The following is a 20,644-nucleotide window of genomic DNA, read 5'->3' as shown; positions in this document are numbered from 1 at the left end:
GGGGGTCTTACTTTAGTAAAGATTTTAATAATCATCCGATTCATGTGAGTAATGGGGGAAAGGGGAGCTTTTATCAGCCTCTAACCATCATTAAATATGAGGCGCCCTGAACACAAACAAGCACAAGAATTTCAGACTGGAGATTTATCATAAAAGAGCAAGGGAAACACCCTGCTGAGAAAAACTACCAGAGATCCGCTCTTGAAATCAGACGAAAGCACACGTAGCTAAGAACAGACACATACTCAGAAATAACTCGCTTTAAGTACGGTTTATTATATAATCTCACCCTGGGGTGAATGCAAAAATGATAACAATCAATGTAACAAATTAATAACAGATCCCTCTAATAAATGTCATGGAAGGAAACAGCGTTGTAACTTCTCTTCTCTCCCCTCTGGCAGGCTCAGGGTGTTTACCCAACACCCTCAGGTGCAGTGGCTGAGACGTCGCTAGGCAACCGCACCATCCCTGTTGTTGCTCTGCCACTGGCGCTCAAGTGGGAGCTTATGTGGACTTAACTCTGAAAGAGCAGCAGTGTTGAAGAGTGGAAGGAGGATTACCAGGAAAAATATTGGATTGGGCCCAGGCACAAGGGTCGAGGCCTTATACCTGAGTCACCACCACCAGACAGACGCCACGAGGACCGTCAGGCCACACCAGTTCTGTACTCATGACTGAAAGCCTCGTTTTTTTAATTCATCTCTGCCCCTCACAGCAGCACAATGCTGTAAAATTATTGTCAACCCAGACTGTTTTTCTGCCTTTCTTTCTTTTTGGTGCCAAATGTTATGCTAAATGGAAGCGCCTGACAAGTTGGCCTAGTAGTCTGTATTGTGCGTGTCCAGCAGAGCAGAGCATGAACATGCGAACCCTAAACTCAAACAAATGTAACAAGGTAATATTAACTATAAAAAAAAAACCTGCTGTTCCAGTCCTCAGCTACAGCAGAATCCTGCAATGGGGTAAAATTGCCACCTAGTGGCTCCCAGATGTACTTTTCTTATAGAGAATGAAATTGTGGCTCATCACCACTGATGGCTCCAAATATACACTTATTGTTAATCCTCGGTCAACGGCAATCAAAAGCTGCTCCCAATCATTGTAACATCAGGCAACTGTCCCAGTGGCAGAATGGTCTAATTATTTCCCGTCCGTGGTTGTGGTGAATATTAGCAGCTGATGTTGCAGCTGTTGCCAATGCACCGTGTGTTGGGCTGATAATGGAGACAGACTCAAAGAAGACAGGCCAACAAAGAACAGCACAGACTGGTAGCAGCCTGTGATTTCATTCTGAGGCTCGGGAGCTGTGTGTACTGCTCATGGGAGTTGTGCTCAATAGATGCCTATATAGACCCAGGGGACACACACTGTACTACATGTGGCTTCACAGATGTTTAAAGATTAAGTGGAATTATCTGTGAACAGGTAAAGTCAGGAGGAATTGAAGGCATTCACGTTCAAAGCCTCAATATGCTCAACAGTACACATCCAGCAATGCAATGCTGCCCCCTAGTGCAATGCAATGAAATACAATAATAATTGACTGAAATCTTTTAAGCACCAAACAAAACCAGTTACTGTAAAATCATTATTTATTCAAACTTTTTCATAGAGAAAGTGTTTTTTTTCTTTATGTCGTATGGGGAAATTCTCAAATCTATACAAAACCATGTGTAAAACTTTAGGTGTAACATTTACAGATATACAGGAAGTAAGTCAAGTCAGAGGACACTGTCAGTCACTATTGAAAAAGTAAAAATGTGTGTTGGTGGGCAGCTACAAAAATAGAAAACACTTTCAGGTAGATGTATGTTTGGTATAGCAATAGGGGTTAAATGCCTTCTGAAACCTATTTAAATCAATAAATGTCAGATTAATTTTTAAAAGGACAATTTAAAAGATTTAAAAAAAACACACAACAAAAAACAGACCTGTCTTCAAGCACTGAAATCTACACACCGATCAAAAAAGTTAAAACTATGCAGGCAAATGCATTTTGATTTGAAATTAAGCTACATTAAATAAAATAACAAGAAATTTAATAAATAAAGAAACGTTCATTTTAGCTGGAGTTTAGTAAATAAATATGATAGAAAAAGAATTTAGTAAAGTAATGGAGATGACAGATATAGAGCAAGCTACTGCTTCATGAGTTACAGCAGGGTTAATTGCTTCAGGATGGCTATATGGCTTATTCATAGTTAGGAAGGCAACTCAGTAGTTACAGTTTGGACTTAGACTGAACTAATTCAGTTAACAAATCAAAAATAAAATCGATATTGAATAAAATAAGTCGGTGGTCTATTAAAATTAATGTCGATTTCCATTGCTTTAAGCCTAATATGCATACAAAATATCTGAAGATTAACTGTACTGTGCATAATTGTAAAAGAAGTATTTTGTTCATACCCCTCCTCATAATACATAAAATCCATTTTGCACCTTCTTGAAAAGTTGTACAGGGAAAATAGTCGCATTAGTTCATGTCTGCACTACTTGAGGAGGGAGGTAGAGAGGCCAACCAATATGACTACACAGGTTATCAGATATATCTGAAAAGCCTTGAAATGCGCTGCTCTCCCCTTTAGACGCTGCTCTCGCCTTCATCTAACAGAGTCTCTTCTGCTCCATTGGTAGGAGCAGCTGATCTCTACACACACATTTACCTCTTCTCCCCTCTGACATCGAGTCTATTTGAGAAAGCCCTTGTAGAGGAAATGGGAGGGACTGGTAAATCTCTCGTTCTCCAAACAGAAGAGCAGGTCCCTGAGATTGACACGTGTGATGCGCTGCCGTGTGGGTCTGGAGCCAGACGAGCCAGCCCCACCAGACAGAGAGGGACCTGTTCCTGATCTCTGCAGGATCAGAGACAGATGGGAGGGAGAAATAAAGACAGGTTAAGAGGTAAGATGAGTCAACCCAAGAAATCATTCAGAAGTTTGTGCTAACATATCCTTTATATTTTTATAAATTACAATACACAAACACAATATTTTTAAATGAATAATGTTGACCAACGACGAGCAGCGGAGTAGCTGAGTGTGAGCATTTTTCAACAGCACCATCTGGCTGGGGCTCTCCCTATGCAGAGTTTGCACATTCTCCTGCATAGGTTGCTCTGGAATCCCCCCAAAGTCAGTGATTTCCACACAAATGGTTTGGTGGTTAAAACAGAGAGCTAAGTGTTATGGATCATTGGTTTAAATAGACTTCAGCCCACCACAGCCCTGAACTGCATTGAGAACAGTAAAAAAATGAATGGATGGATGCATGTTGGCCAAATGACTATTTAGGGACACAGCACGAAAGTGCCAGGGGCTGAAACTCTGCTGTGTCAAAGGCAAAGCAGTTGGTGTGGGAGAAGTTCAGAGAAGGCATGGAGAAGGACTTTTTGGTGGCACCAAGGTGCTTCTGGAAAACTATTCGGCACCTCAGGAGGGGGAAACGGGGAACCGTCCAAACTGTTTACAGTAAAGGCAGGACTCTAGTGACCTCAGCTGATGAGGTAATCGGGCAGTGGAAGGAGCATTTTGAGGAAGTCCTTAATCCAACTAACACGCCCTCTTTTGTAGAGGCAGAGCTGGATGATGATGGGGGATCTGCGTCAATATCTCTGGCGGAAGTCAATGAGGTAGTCAACAACTCAACACTGGCAAAACCCCAGGGAATTATGAGATTCGTCCAGAAATGCTGAAAGCTTTGGGTTTGGAGGGGCTGTCTTGGTTGCCACGTCTCTTCAACATTGCGTGGAAGTCTGGGACAGTGCCAAGGGAGTGGGAGACCTGGGTGGTGGTACCCCTATTCAAAAAGGGGGACCAGAGAGTGTGTGCCAACTACAGGGGTATCACACTACTCAGCCTCCCTGGTAAAGTCTACTCCAAGGTGCTGGAAAGGAGGGTTCGTCCTATATTCAAATCTCAGATTGAAGAGGAACGATGCGGATCCGTCCTGGACGTGGAACAACGGACCAGCGACTCACTCTCTCAAGGATCCTGGAGGGGGCCTGGGAGTATGCCCATCCAGTCTACATGTGCTTTGTGGATCTGGAGAAGGCATATGACCGGGTCCCCCGGGAGATACTGTGGGAGGTGCTGCGGAGTATGGGGTGGGGGGGTCACTTCTGTGGGCCATCCAATCCCTGTAGACTCAAAGCGAGAGCTGTGTCCGGATCCTCGGAAGTAAGTGAGAATCATTCCCAGTGGGGGTTGGCCTCTGCCAGGGGTGTGCTTTTTATCACCAGTCCTGTTTGTGATTTTCATGGTAGGGAATGAGTCCTTGCTTCAAGTGAAGGAGTTCAATTACCGTCCCCTCACTTGTGAACAAGTGAGGGGACGATGGAGCGTGAGTTTGGCCAGAAAATCTGAGCAGCGGGGGCATTATTGCAGTCGCTTTACCTCACGGTTTTAACGAAAAGAGAGCTGAGCTGGAAGTCAAAGCTCTACATCTACCGGTCAATCTTCGTCCCTACACTCACCTATGGTCATGAAAGCTGGGTCATGACTGAAAGATTGAGGTATTGGGTACAAGCGGCGAAAATAGGTTTTCTCAAGAGGGTGGCTGGAGTCTCCCTTAGAGATGGGGTGAGAAGTTCAGCCATCCGTGAGGAACTCAGAGTAAAGTTGTGCTCCTATGCGTTGAAAGGAGCCACTTGAGGTGGTTCGTGCATCTAGTAAGGATGACCCCTGGGTGCCTCCCTAGGGAGGTGTTCCAGAGATTATATCTCCACGCTGGCCTGGGAACACCTCGAGATTCCCCAGTTAGAGCTGATTAATGTGGCCTGGGAAAGGGAAGTTTGGGGTCCCCTGCTAGAGTTGCTGTCCACGCGACCTGATCTCGTATAAGCGGTTGAAGATGAGTGAGAGTGAGTGATAATTTGAATTGCAGAGTCCAACAAGATAGAGTCAGCATAATTAATACATATATTTTATAGGATTTTCAAACTCAAAATTACTACAAAGTAATGAAAACTGAGATTTGGAAAACAGCAGACTACCGGCACATAACTACAGTTTACCACTCATAAATGTGTTCGGCACTTTCTCCTAAATGACTCCTACAAGCCACTTAAGAACAAATTTGTTTCTACAAGTGGTTCTCGCATGAGGCCCATTATTTCCTGTATGTTTGTCTTTCATATGCCAATTACTGTCAGAGAAAGAACATAAGGCCATTTTCTGGAGCAAATGGTTATTTCTCAGAAAAGGCTTGGCTCTTGAGGACGATCAACCGGTGAATATACAACAGTAAAATATTCCATGTGGAGGGAAAGAAAACCCTAAACAAAGCAGAACCAACACATAAAGTATATACTGAATGTATTTTTTAAACAGCTTTATTCTCAACTCTGATTGGTCAATTACAGTATTCTACGGTCTGTTACAATAATAGACCACTGCTATGGACACAGTTCTGAAGGACCATTTTAAAATCAATATTTTGTGTGAAATTATTGATTTTTTTAGTAAGTAGCTGTATAATAAGCATTGTAATGTAAAGTGAGCGGGTCATTATTGCGATCAAACCCTGGCAGACTCTGTCACCGCTCAAGGCAATCAATAGTCTGAACAGACAGAGGTTTGAGGTCAAAGGAGAAATCAATAACAATAACTAAACCAATAACAACGATGTGTAGCAGGTTGGGCCAAGCATAACCAGCAGCTGCAGCACCATGTGTAAAGGTTTGTCACATTATGAAGATTGTCTCATTGTATAAAATAGAAATGACTGGAAAATGCAATAAAATGTGATCTGACATGTACAAGACTCATCTAAGAATGTGCATGAGTAACAAGCGGCTTTAAATTATTTTGTGTGTGCAGAGCAAAGATGACTGACAGACTTGGGGTAGTGTGAGCTATCAATGACAGCTTGTCACCAAATCAACTTTGATACGGTGGCTGGAGGAAAGAACTCACCGGCTGTTAGCACTAACATTATCTAAATGTAACCAGTGTTTTATATTGATGAGGAGAAAACTGACACTGTATGTCATTATAGCTGTCTTGGCCTTTTAACTTTGGTGTCCGTTGTTTCCACCTTATGCTAATTAAGTAATGAAAAGAGATGTTTTCTGCAGGATAAAGATTGTGAAGGAAAGTACCAAAGGTATGTAGTGACTTGTTGTATTTGGGGTTGTATTTTGCAGCTAGCTCAGGATAAACAGCACTATGTTGGAAATGTACTGTAATAATGTCACCTCAGCTGCAGCAGAAGAGGATGGAGAGTCCAGATTCTTTCTCTTCTTTCTGGGACCGATGGCTGCCAAGGCCGTCAGGTTTGCCTCCCTCTGTCTCATCTGCGCTAGCTCCTGCTGCTGCATCTGGACAATGCACACAAAGCAACACGAAAATCAAGCATTCAGTGCTTAAAGATACGGAAACAGATACTAGTCGACTGTCCTGCTCTTCTCATCCTACCTCTTTTGCCTTCTGTTTCAGACGCAGTTGCTCTGGGTCCTCTTGCCGAGCTCGAGACTGCAAGGGCAAAAGCAAGACACATTAATAACTGATTATGGCAGAAGTAGACCTGGTTATGTAATGCTAGAGAGATAGTCAGTGTGTTTACATGCACACCAGTAACCCGAAAATGGCCTTACCCCGGTTAAGGGAATAATCAGATTAGTGAAGTTCCGCTGTTATACATGAGCGAGGGTAGGAGTAACTCGACCTCCGATATTGTAGGTGGCGCTCCGCCAACATACAACTGGACTGAATGCGGCTTTTTTTCTGTTCACCTTTGTAAAAAATTGCAAACAACCGACTTTCGGACAGAATTACGACCGAAACAGGTCTTCTTGGTAGTAATGTTACTTGCCGTTGCAAAGTCCTCCCTCGATTTAAATGAAATGCTCTATTGTTGTTTTTTTAACATTGTTTTCGGCGCCGTTGCTTCCTGATTTATTCTATTTCCGGGTCAAAAGCCACCGCAGCGGAGTAGGGAGGGGTTTATAACTAATGGAGCATGCACAGACGCAAAACCTGAATTACCTTTTCTTAATGTCACATAACTATTGGAATTTAATTTGGTGTTATAAATTGGTCCCAAATGCCATTTGATATATCACACAGTACATTTGTTTGAAACTGTTTGAGTTGCATCCCCCAGCATCCTAAGGTTGACTCAATCACAGGTGACCTTTTGTCTATGGAGTTTAGAGAACATACCAAAACGCTATATTTAGGCCAGACAAAGTAGCATTTACTACACACATTGATTTAATTTCAACGTGAAAAAGCACAACACAGTATAAAACTGGACGCTTTAAACTGCTGAAATTCTGTTTAAATCTAGAAGATCTTCAATGAAATGCCAGTTAAATGTATAAATGATTTTCTCTACCCCTGTAGGCTGTTGGTTTTTAAATTATGTATTGTATTAATATGAGTATTTTCTTTAGTGGTTTACTTTAGAGGCTGCTTTCAGTAATTGTAACGGCAGAGCAATAGCAAAAGCAGCTCTGTTTTCCATATTTTAGAGAATGGGAATAATATTATCCTTATTAACAATGTCCGGTTTTAATCAGTAGATGGGATTATATATTTTTATGACTGATGACGTAAAATAAAAATGGGACTGAGGATATAACTGCAGTCCGTGAATCACTAATCTTACTATGACTAATGCACCATGTGAATAGCAAGAAAACACAACGCCTTTGACTAAAGAACAGGTTTTTGTTGGTCAATGGAGAAATAGCTTTCTGCTGCCTCAAGATAGCAATGCACTAACAATGCGCCTGACCACACCTCATTTTATACCAACACACCCATGGACACACAGATGAGCGCAAGTACATATGCTACTTACACAACGTGGGCGTGAAAATGGCAACTGCGTCGATCTGAAATTAACAATGACAGTTTTTGCGCCACTATGCGCCGCTTTGCGCCATGGAAGATCCCAAGCCTAATATTTTGATGTCTGTCAGTGATGCTGTACCTTAGCTGCCTTTAGGAGGATCTCTCTCTCTTGTTCCTCCTTCCGTTGTTTCTCTAGCTGGTCAAGCTGCTCAAAGAATTTGAGCTGAGCACGAACATCACTGCTCTGCTCATAATTGTCATCCTCCTACCAACAGACAGCAGTGCCACAATGTTATCCCAGAGAAAACTAAAATATTACAGGAGAAACTATTGCATATACAGTATGTGGGTTTATAATAGTGTGAGTCTGATAATGTTGTAAACAAACCTTGAAATTGGTATTTCTTTGCTGGGCCACATGGGAAACTTTTTCTAGCAGGTTCTGGAGCCGCTGCTGAGTAGCGTGGGAGACAAAGTTCACCACCTCCACACCCAGGTCTGTCATACCGTACCTCCTACCTGGTAAACAAACATTGTGGGGCTTTAGGAGGTTGATGGATGGATGGATGGTGTGTTGTTAGTAATGCTGTAAGTATCTCACCTATCTCCTGTATTCTCCTCTGTAGAATGGCACAGGAGAGGAAAGCCTCATCCTTACAGGAATGTGTCACCGCTCCCACTAGTCCAGAATTAGTTGCTAGGATGTTAGCACTTTCCTCTGTAAGGTTCACTCCAGCCATGGAGGCCACATCGTTGATGTCATCATCATCTCTGTAAACATAAACAGAATTGTGGCAAAATAGCATTGTAGATAGGATAAAACTACTAGGTTTAAGCTATAAAATGTATGTTGACAAGGAGATTCAAGGTCCCATATTGTACAAAGTAAGATTTCCATGTCTGTTTGTTTTTTTTTTGTTTTATTATTATTGAGGTGTTATATAAAAACTTAAAAAGCTGCATTGATGTATAGAGACATTAGTATAGAGTATAGAGTATTGCTCCATCTCGGATGTCAGGATGCCGAGTCGGAAAAGTTTATTTTCATACCAGCGTTTCTCCTCTCCATGTTTGACCTCAGTGGGCGAGGCTTCCGAACCAGGAATATTTAAGGGCGTAACGTGTTCATGACGATCGATTTCAGCCACCGCATTTATCAAGGCCCGCTCATTTGTAAGCTGAGATTGGTCAGATACGAATGTTTCATAAATCACACGTGGGTCCTTTCCTACGACCAATTATGCGCTCAGATATGCGCCCATTTTCACGCAAGATTGATAAATGAGGGCCACTGAGAGTACAGATGCGCAAGACCTGGAAAAAATGACCACTCAATGCTAGGGCTGGGCAGTATGACCAAAATCTCATATATATATATATATATATATATATATATAGACGTCACGATTGGGTCATTTCATATACCAACCGCGTTATATAACACCATATAGCACATTTTCTGTAAACATTTTTTTTCATACTACAGGCACACAAATACAGTATATATTTTTTTAATATTATTCTGTTCTGTGGCGACCCCTTTTTTAAGAGTGTTGAGTTAGGGGGACAGGGGATGTTCAAGAGCAGAAAGCAGGTCAACAGTAGATGCCACAGATATACATATCAAAGCATGTAAACATGTTCTAGTAGAAACCCAAAATACAAGTATGATCCTGAAAATTAGCATAATATGGGAAAATCATTTTTATTTCACTGAAACATGTGTGATTAAACAATAATAATGGTACCCTAATTAAAATTCTTTGCTCTTCGTTCTTACTTGAAAGTGCCACCCGCCTCTTTCAGCTTGTTTTTTTGAGCCAAAGTCAAGGCTGCAGCAGAAATTTGTTTAAAAACAGGTGGCATCTCCGGCCTCACAGGAACTGGCAGAGACAAAAGAATCACAATAAAAGACTACAGGTCACCCAAAGAAAGACACACAGACTGCACAGACAGAGTTGTTATTAGATCGACATATTCACCTGGTTGCAGCTCTTTCAGTTGGACCTGTTGCTGTCCCAGCATGATGCGGCCAGGGGCCTGATTCCTGAGAGTCACCATGGGGGTCGTCGGTAAGGCTACCTGAGGTCCTAACATTGCTCTCTGCTGCTGAGGCTGGATAACCTGTGAGGGTAAAGTTCCAAATGCAGATTATACCAGAGTGACATATTTGCTTTATGTTTTATTATGTTCACAGAGTGGAGATACTGGAATAAATAAAAAATGCCATTCATAGTTATAGGGCACACTCACACTGTCCCTAAAGTCTAGTTCGGTTGACTAGTGTGAGTACAACTGTACAGCACGGCATGCTTTCCGGCCGCGGCCCGGTTGAGAGAGGTGGGCTATTGTAAAGCACAGATGCAAATGTACGGGCACAAGCGTGTGCACGTGTATGAGCATGAGCACTGACAGTCCTGATGTCTATTTATATGAGCCTGTTCTCCACGACGAACGAGATGCGCCAAACGGTTGGTGGATGTTTGATGCGGAGGTGGAGAGTTTACTGCAGATTTGGTCAGATGAAATATTCAAAAACAGGGGGGACAGTGTGAGTGCGCCCATAGATTCAAGTTGAGCTGACATTTGAAATATGCATTAGTCATTTTACCAGTGAGGGGGTCTGTCCTGTTTTGCTAATGCCTGGTTGGAGTTGGGGTCTGCTCACTGCGGCAGTGAGGTGGGGTGCTGGGCTGCTCAGGACCACCGTGGTGGGTATGGGTGAGGTGGAGGGGACTGGACCTGAGGCTGGCTGCGAGAGCTGACTCTGCTGGATGAAGGCTGCTGAGTCTGGGGTGAGCTGCCTCAAGGCTGGGAGGCTTCTCTAAAAAAGACAAACAGGTTATTTATTACAAGAATGCACTTAAAGATAATACTCGTTTGGTAATATGTGGTCCATGAACTATTATAAGTAACTATTATCTATTAACTATTATCTACTACTACTAAGTCTCATGTTGCCGGGACCTTGAGCTGCTAGCTGTTAGCCTACGGCCATATTATCTGCGGAGGGAGTTCAGTTAGGTGATCACCGCCTGTGTTTACATCCCTCCCAGAGCAGATGCAGCCACTGCCTATGACAAGATCCACTCAGTCACTGCAAGGCTGCAGACACCGGGCAGCACCCTGAGGCACTTAGGATCATCTCTGGGGACTAATCATGCAACTTTTTCTACTTTGGCTGTTTTTCACCAGGTTGTAGACTGTCCCACCAAAAACAACAGGACAATTGATCTCCTGTATGCTAATGTAAGGCATGCATACAGAACGACCCCCCCAACCTGGTTCACTTACAGCCACTGTACACCCCCCTGGACAGACAGTGAGAGGTGGTCCCCGGAGATGGAAAGAGCCCTGAGTTACAACCCCACACTCTGGGATGTGCTGATCAACCCGCACAGTGAGGACAAAAAGGGGATGACACATTGTCTGAGGGAGAATCTGAACTTCTGTGCAGATGTGATCTCCCTGGCTTGTTATCAGGGTAACAGCGGACTGTCTTGTCTCATGTTGGTGTGGAGGATGCCATCCTCTACATGCTGAGTAGAGAATGGCTCCAGTGCCTTTAATACCATCCAGCCCCCTATACTTCAGGAAAAACTTAACAGGATGGGGTGGACCCCTATCTGGCGGACTGGGTCAGAGACTACCTCACTGACAGGCCACAGTATTTAGGCTCAAGGACACAACGTCTGACACTGTGGTCAGCAGCACTGTTGGCCCCTCTTCTCTTCAGCCTGTACTACTCGGACTTCTGCTACAACTCGGAGCTGTGTCACATACAGAAGTACGCCAATGACACAGCCATCGTGGGATGTATCAGGGGTGACAGAGAGGAGGAGTATCGGAGTCTGGTGGGGGACTTTACTCTCTGGTGCCACACTAACCACCTACAGCTCAACACCTTCAAGACGAAGGAGCTGGTCATTGATTTTGGGAGGTCCAGACCAATACTGCGGCCAATCCTGCAAGAGGGAGCTGAGGTAGAGGCGTTGGACTGATACAAATACCAATGGACAATGCCAGCCACCCACTGCACACCGTCATCAGCCGCCCGAGGAGCCTGTTCAGTGGAAGGCTGCTGCTGCCCAAGTGTAGGACCAACAGGCTCAAGAACTCCTTTGTCCCTCAGGCCATCACACTCTACAACTCGACGAAATAAAGATGACGAAAGGGAAGAAGTGGTAGCCACTTGCTGTGCAATTAATAATCTACTCATACATACCTGGGCATTTATCCTCTTTTCTTTGTTCACTAGCTTTATCAACCACTAAAGTACAATAATTTAATCTTACTGCTCATTTCTGTCATATACAGACATACAAGCCTAAGCCTATACATATTTTATCTTATATATTTCCTCTACATGTAACTTATCTGATTTAATTTTCCGTGAAGTTTAATTTCCCTGTATTCTTCCATCTACCTTATATATATTTGACTAAGAGTTTAATGCTTACTGTTTTTTTTATATACTTTCTGTATTTATTTAGCTGAGTTTATTGGTTATTCTATACTGTATTTTTATTTATACCTCCCTTGTTTTTTTGTAAGCTGCTGGAAACTCAATTTCCTTGTGGGAGTCATCCTACAGCGATCAGTAAAGAGAAGTCTAAGTCTTAGTCTAATTATCTAACATAAGCTTCCCTACCTTGAGGAAAGGCACAAGGTAAGGTTGGGGTGAGGAGTTGAGCTCTTTGTACAATCTGCTGGTGAATTCCTCAGCTTCAAGTCTGCCCTCCTAGTAGAATATACAGGCATAAAGAGTGGGGAGTGAGAGCAGGTATTAGCAGGTAAAGATAATTCTTGTCTTCGCTTTCATGTTTAAGCAACTTTTTTTTTTTTTTAAATAAATTATTTATTTATTTTTTATTTGCCATTTGTCAAAAGTGAAACACAATATAGCAGTTAATAAGTGCAGCTCACTCACCAGCAGGTCCTTGACCAGTTCTCTCACACTGGCTGCAGTCTCTGTAGATTGCTTTCCAGTGGAGGCCAGCTTGATCAGTGTAGACAGGAAGTTCTTACATTTCTTCACATTCTCCATTGTCTCCTGCCAAAAACATATTCAGATTTTGAATAACTTTCTCTGTCTCATTTATGAATAACCACATTATACATTGCAGTATGATGTGCCTTCTTTTATTATACTGTTATTGTCTACAGCACATTCAGACACTGTCTTGGGCTTAGCACCACTCACTTTGCTCACTGTTACTGAGGCAACTGAAGTCCCAGCTGTTTGGCTGACGGTCCTGGGGGTAATTCCTGGTACTGCAGCACCAACTGAGCTCTGGGAAGACAGACATCACCATCACCATCATAACATGTTATTGAGGTTGTTCCAAATGTCAAAATCCATGTTTCAAGGCATCACATGAGAGTTTGGGTTTTAGAGTTGCTCCAAAGTTTTAAAAAAAAAAAGGCTGAAAAAGCCCAGTCCGCTCTGATTGATTAGCGTCAAGTGTATCAAACTTTCAGGTTCATCAAAGGAGGCAAGTGCTCTTCTCCTACAGAATTTCAGTCAGGTGCTCTTTCTGAAAAAATAACTTAAATGGATTGGTTTTAAAGGACCCATATTGTAAATGCTGATGTGTTCCAGTGTATGTAACACATAGCATTCCTTATTATAAATAAGTATAATTCCTTTAAGTCTAAATCTCAACTCTACTATAGTAAATCCAGGAAACAAGGTTCAGGATTAGCAACAAATACAGGAAATTAGAAAACATTTATTCACACTATGCACCAAACAGCACATATTCTAGAGATTGACAGTTTGCATTTGTTTCACTAATGCATTTCTAAGATCCCTCTTGTGTCACTTTGACACATAAACTTGTAATATCATGGTGTACTAAAATTGAATATCAAACAGGTTAAAGGGGTAAAAATATTCTATATATAGCATTTACACTGACAAACATCCTTATGTGAGCTTTTTTTAGGTGGATAAAATATGTTTTGCAGCTGCCCTCTTCGACAACAGTACATTGCTTAGCTTCTGTACCAGGACTCCTATGTCTTTCTCAAAGCTGGGGGGGCACCGACCATCATCTACTGAAGGTAACCCACTGACTATGGATAACTCACTCACTCATCTTCAACCACTTATCTCGGTTCGGGTCACATCACGGGGGCAGCAGCTCTAGCAGGGGACCCCAAAGGTCCCTTTCCCGCGCCACATTTCCCAGGCCAGTGTGGAGATATAATCTCTCCACCTAGTCCTGGGTCTTCCCCGAGGCCTCCTCCCAGCTGGACATGCCTGGAACACCTCCCCAGGGAGGCGCCCAGAGGACATCCTTACTAGATGCCCACACCACCTCACTGCAATACCGCCCCCCCGGCTCCGATTCTCTTGCCAAACTCACGCTCCATCGTCCCCTCACTCATGAACAAGATCCCGAGGTACTTGAACTCCTTAACTTGGGGTGAGGACTCATTCCCTACCTGGAGCAAGCAAGCCACCAGTTTCCTATTAAGGGCTATGGCCTCAGATTTAGAGGTGCTGATCCTCACCCCAGCTGTTTCACACTCGGCTGCGAACCGATCCAGTGAGTGCTGAAGGTCACAGACCCGACAATGCCATCAGGACCACATCATCTGCAAAAAGCAGAGACGAGATCCTCAGCCCACCGAACTGCAACCCCTCCCCACCACAACTACGCCTCAATATCTTGTCCATGAAAATCACAAACAGGATTGGTGACAAAGCGCACCCCTGACAGAGGCCAACCCCCACCAGGAACAAATCCGACTTACTGCCGAGGATCCGGACACAGCTCTCGCTTTGGGTGTACAGAGATTGGATGGCCCACAGAAGTGACCCCCTCACCCCATACTCCTGCAGCACCTCCCACAGTATCTCCCGGGGCACCCAGTCATATGCCTTCTCCAGATCCACAAAGGACATCTAGACTGGATGGGCATACTCCCAGGCCCCCTCCAGGAGAATCGCTGGTCCGTTGTTCCACGTCCAGGACGTAATCTGCATCGTCCTCTTCAATCTGAGATTCGACTATGGGACGAACCCTCCTTTCCAGCACCTTGGAGTAGACTTTACCAGGGAGGCTGAGCAGTGTGATACCCCTGTAATTGGCACACAACCTCTGATCCCTCTTTTTAAATAGCGGAACCCCCACCCCGGTCTGCCACTCCCTTGGCACTGTCCCAGACTTCCATGCAATGTTGAAGAGACGTGTCAACCAAGACAGCCTCTCCAAACTCAAAGCTTTCAGCCCTTCTGGACGAATTTCATTAATCCCTGGGGCTTTGCCACTGTGGAGTTGTTTGACTACCTCAGTGACTTCCGCCAGAGATATTGACAATGATTCCCTATCAGCCTCCAGCTCTACCTCATCAGCTGAGGTCACCAGCGTCCCGTCCCAACTGTTAACAGCTTGGACGGTTCCCCGTTCCCCCTCCTGAGGTGTCGAATGGTTTTCCAGAAGCACCTTGGTGCCGGCCGAAATTCCTTCTCCATGACTTATCCAAACTTCTCCCACACCCACTGCTTTGCCTCTGACACAGCAGCAGCTGCAGCCCTTCTGGCCCATCGGTACCTTGCCAACTTCCTCCGAAGTCTTCTGGGATAACATATCCCAGAAGGCCTCCTTCTTCAGTAGGACAGCTTCCCAACTATGGATAACTACCTTATATAACCCTTTTTATTATCTTATACCTTATATTATCCCTTTATCAGCTCGATCAGTCACATTGCTCCATGGTTTTCTGCTCTCATTACTGTACTGAATGTCGATGGTTATATTTTATATTGTTAGCCTTGTAATCATTTTTGCTCTTCTCTAATTTGTCTACACTTGAGACCAAAATTAGAGAACAAAGTATTAATACTTGATTCATTACGAAATATTGTTATTTTTTATTGTTCAGGATTTGATAGAATATCCGCTGTGGCTATACCACTGCAGTACTAGCATTATCTATGGGATTTAGATCTGGACTCTGGGCTGTTCATTTCATTGTTTAAATATTATAAGCCTCAAGGAACTTAACCCGTTTTGCAGTGTGACAGGGGAGGTTCACATAAACATTTGCATTCACCCTGCCATGTAGCTGTACAAGAGGCCCAACTCCTGCTGCAGAAAACATCCCCCAGATCATGACATGGTATTGCTAAAGTTCAATTTATTTGGGCCTGGAAACATTATGTTCCGCGTTGGACTGGGAAAGACTGAACCCAAAGTGTGTAAAGAAGTTATAACAAGTTAAATTTGGAGGAGGACGTGTCAGAGTCCAGATCTAAACCCCATAGACAATCTCTGGAAAATCCTTGGCAAGAAAATAATGGCTAAGAAACCCACTACAGTTACTGAACTGTGGAAGAGACTGAAGAGAATGGACCAAGATCAAACCAGAGCAGTGTGAGAAACTAGTGATGTCTTGCAGGGACAGATGTGCTGAAGTCATTCAAAGCTACAGCCTTTACACTTCCTATTCATTTTTGAATCCTAAAGTCTGAAGAAAACATTGTTTAAATCTTCTCTTCTGATACAATGGTTACTCTAATTTTGCTCACTGTTTTTTCATATAATAAAAGTTATTGTTCAAGTGCCTTGGTTATTTAAAAAAAAACATGCTAGAACAGCAGTGTTATAGCCACAGTGGATGTTGTATCCAATTCTGAACCAAAAAAAAACAAACATAACAAACAGTATTTAAAAATAAATCAAGTTTTAATATTTTGTTCTCTAATTTTGATCTTGAGTGGAGGTCGGCTGATGAGCCTGCTGTAAAGAGCTGCCAAGTGCTAGACTCGGCAGCTCAGGTTGGAGGTTTGTACTGAAGTATCCAGACTTCTTTCCTTCCCTTCCTCCACTTCTAATGACCAAAATGTTATTTTGGAAACATGTTCATCTTTGCAGTGCAAAGATTATTACTATCTACAATAAATAGGCTAACAACACTTGATGTAAATAGCGGTTATTGGAACACTCAAGCCGAATGATACATGAGAAGTGAAAGTAGTAGTGATGTACTGTATATGGCATTTCAGAATGTTTGTAAACAACAGTTTCCACTGACCTGAAGCTGACCAGCTGCTACTTTAAACAGTGTTACACAGTTAAAAACAAAAATGTGTTGTGTTTGAGGTTGAGCCGCCTGATATACAGCAAAAGGTGTAGGATGTTATCAATTTCGTTCGGAAAATACTAAATTTATCCAGCAGAACCTGTCGGTGAGGAGGTTAAAGGGAGTGAACGTTGTTAAAAGAACTAGTGCTACAGAGAAGACCGTAAGACTGCCTGGTGGAGGAGGAGCCTCTTCTAATGGGGCAGACTGTGAACCAAACCTCCATTATCGTTTTTGTGGAGACATTTCCTCACAGATAACAGATACGTGTCACCAGTTGGACTAAATTCTATCAAACTTTCTGTTTAAACTACAAATATAAATGATAGTGTAATGTTTTGAGTTAATTTAATGGTGTTAAATTAAAGTCTAACTCCTTATCTTTGTAACCAAATATCATTCTAACAGCCTAATTTAGCTTTGTGTTAACTAGAGTGGTGAAAAGGACGCTGACACTGGTGAGTTAGCCATGTGCTCCTCTCGGCCAGGTCGGATACCCCGATCCCTTCGCTGTTAACACTGGGAGCTGCTGGTCGTCAACATTAACATCAATGTCAAAACATCCAGGATCATACTTCATGTCATTCACAATAAAATTACATGCTTTAACAGCTCCAAAATATACTGTAAAGTCTTAAAATAGTTTTTAATGTAAACCCACCACCAACGTTGCTACTGGACATTGTCACAATGTCAAACACAGCCGGACAGCCCGTAACCTTTTTTTTTAAAGTCTATGATCGTAATACACTTATGAGACGCGGTGTCTCACGCAACAACGTATTTTAAATATTTATTTTTTTTAATGTAACTACCTTGATTGATGTCTCTGCTTTCTCTCATCAACGTCACTTTAGTTCACTAAGTTGACATGTAAATGCTCATGTACAACTATGAAACTTCACTTGTAGATTTTTGGAAGTGTGTAAATAAATTCTACTTCCACTTTGGTGCAGATCGCCCTGTAATTCAAGCCATTTACTCTGGTTAAATGACACGGAAGGACTTTTTTACTAGTGGATTTGCCACCCAGAAGAAAGAAAAATACAATTGTGGTGAAGTCATGGTGAATTGTCGTATACCAGCAATCATAGAGCCTCTTGTGCTATCACATAACTTGGTTTGAACCAACTATTGCATAAGTCACAATAATAAGAAAGTATCTGACACCTACAGATGGGGTTACCTGAAGGATAGGAGGTCTGTGAAGAGTTGTGGTCGCAGCGAGTGACGTCGGAACTGGACAGCCTTGACGGATGAGGGTGCTGGGTGCCACTTGTCTGCTGATGATTGTATTTCCAGGAGCCTGAGACGCGACAACAAGCATGACAAGATGTGCAATACAGATTCATCAAACCAGAAAAAAACACACCACTTACATCTAAATATATAAATAAAAAGCTATATGTTAATACACCACAATAACATCAACACACAAATTTCCAAATTTCTTAAATCTTAAAATTCTTAAATAATCTATAATAATAATAAATCTTAAATAAAAAAAGCCAAAATCTTAATTTAATAATTTTATTAAGTAATTTTATATCTTGATAATGATGTCACGACATAGTATGTTTTCTGGTAATTCAATAAATAAATAGTCAGTGTTAAAGCCTATGGTATTTTCTCATTTCATTAAGAACTTTAGTGCGAAATAAAGATGATGTGCAAAGATCAGAAGGTAAAACGTTGTCCAAATTGTGTAAATATTGCCGTGATGCAATTTGGAAGCTGTTTTTTGACATACAAAACAAGATAGAAAAATATATACAATAGACGTGTGTGTGTATATATATATATAAATAACTAATATTGTACTCAACAGGTGCTACCATCAGCTTTAGGCAGGAATGTAAGCTACAATACTGACTTTGGCACTAAAGTGAGACATATAGATGTAAATTTCTTCCTGTGAAGACTGATTATCTCACGTGGCCAGGAGGCACACTTGTTGGAGTAGCAGTCCGAGGTGCCGTGCCTCCCTGCGACTGGGCCTGCATCTGGGCCAGAGCCTGCTGGGGAATCATCAGCAGCTGTCCGCTCTCACTGCGTACAAGCACCATGCCTGAACCAAAAATCATAACCGCTTAGTGTTATTTAAGGAACCTGGTCACAAACTTTCTATGTATTCTGAATTGGATAACCAACATTCAACATGAATATAATCATTCCATTCCATTAGTTTTTTACAATCAGTGATCAGAAGCAAATTAAATTGAAACCAATTTGTTGGATCAGTCAGAAATAAATGAATGTGCAGATACAGTAAAAAGATCGGACTCAACTCACCCGGGGGGAGCTGGATGTTATGTAGGCCTATACTGGGCTGTCCTGGGGAGGTCTGAGGGAGCCTTGGGGCCAACATCTGAGGCGTCAGGGCTCGGATCCCGCCTGGACCGGCAGCTACCGTCGATGGAATCCGGGGAGCGCTGACTAAGCCAGGAGGGACAGCCGGCTGCGGTGCTGTCTGTATTATTGTGGTGGGTGGTTCTGCCTTGATTATGTGCGACCCTGCGCTGACAGACGCCGAGTTGGACGGCTGGCTAGTGTTTACAAGCGGGCTTCGTATGCCAATACCTGCGTGACCTGTTGTGTTGGAAACCACAGCATGGCTCGCATTATTGTTCCCATTTAAAGTCGCACATGACCCCGCGGTTTGCATAGGCGGCCTGACGAGTGTCACAGTGGGTCCCGTCTGGCTCACAGACTGAGCTGAAGCTACTGAATTAGGCGTCTGAATTACACTGTTGGACGAGGAGTGCATTATTGCACTGGTCAGCCCTTTTGACATCACTGGTCCACTGCTGACAGCTGGGATAGACATCACAGTGCCACTTGTCACTGTCGTCCCACCGGGAGGGGCAGCGCTTCCTGAATTGTGAGAGTTCATAGTTTGGCTCCCATTGAAAGTCTGCACTGAGTACGAGCCTACTCTCCCTTGGTGATTAGGGAGAGAAGTTACACCGCCGCTAACAACAAGTGTTTTGTCAGGGCCGTGTCCCGCAGTGGAGTCCGTCGATGCATCCATAGTTGAACCATGGGCACCTTGTTATGATGACAGCCCTGTACTTCAACTTGTTTAGAAGGAGAACAATCTTGAATGTGGCGGGCAAGACTCACACACAAACACAACTGTTTCTCTCAGTCAGCACCGTGCGCTTGGTTTTCGTGTATACTCGGAGAGACAAAGAGGGAAACAACATTAGTATTTACAGCGTACCTGCTTAGTCTTGACCAAGTCCCAGCTGGACATTAGCTTGCGCTACCCCCTTGTCCCGGAACTATAGCCATGTAATTACCGGCTGCCTCGTGCCTACCCCAGTGGTTGTTGTGACACAAGAAAGACAGTTGTGGCTCTACAGACTGTACAGGATGACAAACTACCGCTTTATTCACCTCTGTGTGTAAAGAAGGCTCACCCAGCGGGCCGGACCCAACCGCCATCTTCACACTCCTGCGAGCTTGTGAGAAGTGAGGGACTTACCAACTGACAAGCGCATGCGCACAACCACTAAACGGCTCCGGAGCAGGGATTTCGGCGAGTTCTGATTGGCTGTTGAGCATTCCAAAAGGCGGTACCAATGGCTCCAGCTGTCATTCCAAGGGAAGCATAAGACGGAACAACATCGTGTCTCAGACGAAATGTTTTCATCAAATGTAACATTGTTTCCGGAGTGTTTGTACCGGCACGATAGCTGTTCCGTTTCAAAATGTTACCGTGTGACTGTTTATGCAATAATATCGGG

The 20,644-nt window shown here is 43.1% G+C and overlaps 1 protein-coding gene across 2 annotated transcripts; it reads right to left on the bottom strand.

Annotated features, from left to right (window-relative positions):
- Positions 1-1,650: 1,650 nt before the first annotated feature.
- Positions 1,651-20,335, bottom strand: taf4a (TAF4A RNA polymerase II, TATA box binding protein (TBP)-associated factor). Of its 2 annotated transcripts, none has more exons than XM_083938389.1 (15): positions 19,188-20,335; positions 18,830-18,963; positions 18,070-18,201; positions 13,006-13,095; positions 12,733-12,855; positions 12,454-12,543; positions 10,414-10,626; positions 9,785-9,926; positions 9,583-9,685; positions 8,404-8,573; positions 8,191-8,321; positions 7,942-8,067; positions 6,420-6,476; positions 6,200-6,322; positions 1,651-2,858 (listed from the first exon to the last, which is right to left on the bottom strand). In XM_083938389.1, exons 1-15 carry the CDS (start codon positions 19,924-19,926, stop codon positions 2,694-2,696), a joined length of 2,538 nt encoding a protein of 845 aa, XP_083794515.1. In that variant the 5' UTR covers positions 19,927-20,335; the 3' UTR covers positions 1,651-2,693. The 2 variants fall into 2 exon arrangements, with proteins under 2 accessions (XP_083794515.1, XP_083794516.1); XM_083938390.1 differs by having other exon boundaries at positions 18,082-18,201.
- Between the last annotated feature and the right edge of the window lie 309 nt (positions 20,336-20,644).

The sequence above is a fragment of the Echiichthys vipera genome (assembly GCF_963691815.1).
Source record: "Echiichthys vipera genome assembly, chromosome: X".
Taxonomy (NCBI): Eukaryota; Metazoa; Chordata; class Actinopteri; order Perciformes; family Trachinidae; genus Echiichthys; species Echiichthys vipera.
This window is presented reverse-complemented; position numbering and strand designations above follow the sequence as displayed.

Bases quoted from the DNA above. Each gene is read 5' to 3' on its own strand.
- taf4a (XM_083938389.1), bottom strand. From the start codon at position 19,926: ATGGATGCATCGACGGACTCCACTGCGGGACACGGCCCTGACAAAACA. The intron at 12,856-13,005 runs GTGAGTGGTGCT...TGTTTTTGGCAG, and splicing joins CCTCAGTAACAGTGAGCAAA to GAGACAATGGAGAATGTGAA. The intron at 8,068-8,190 runs GTTTGTTTACAA...GTCTGTTGGTAG, and splicing joins AAAGAAATACCAATTTCAAG to GAGGATGACAATTATGAGCA.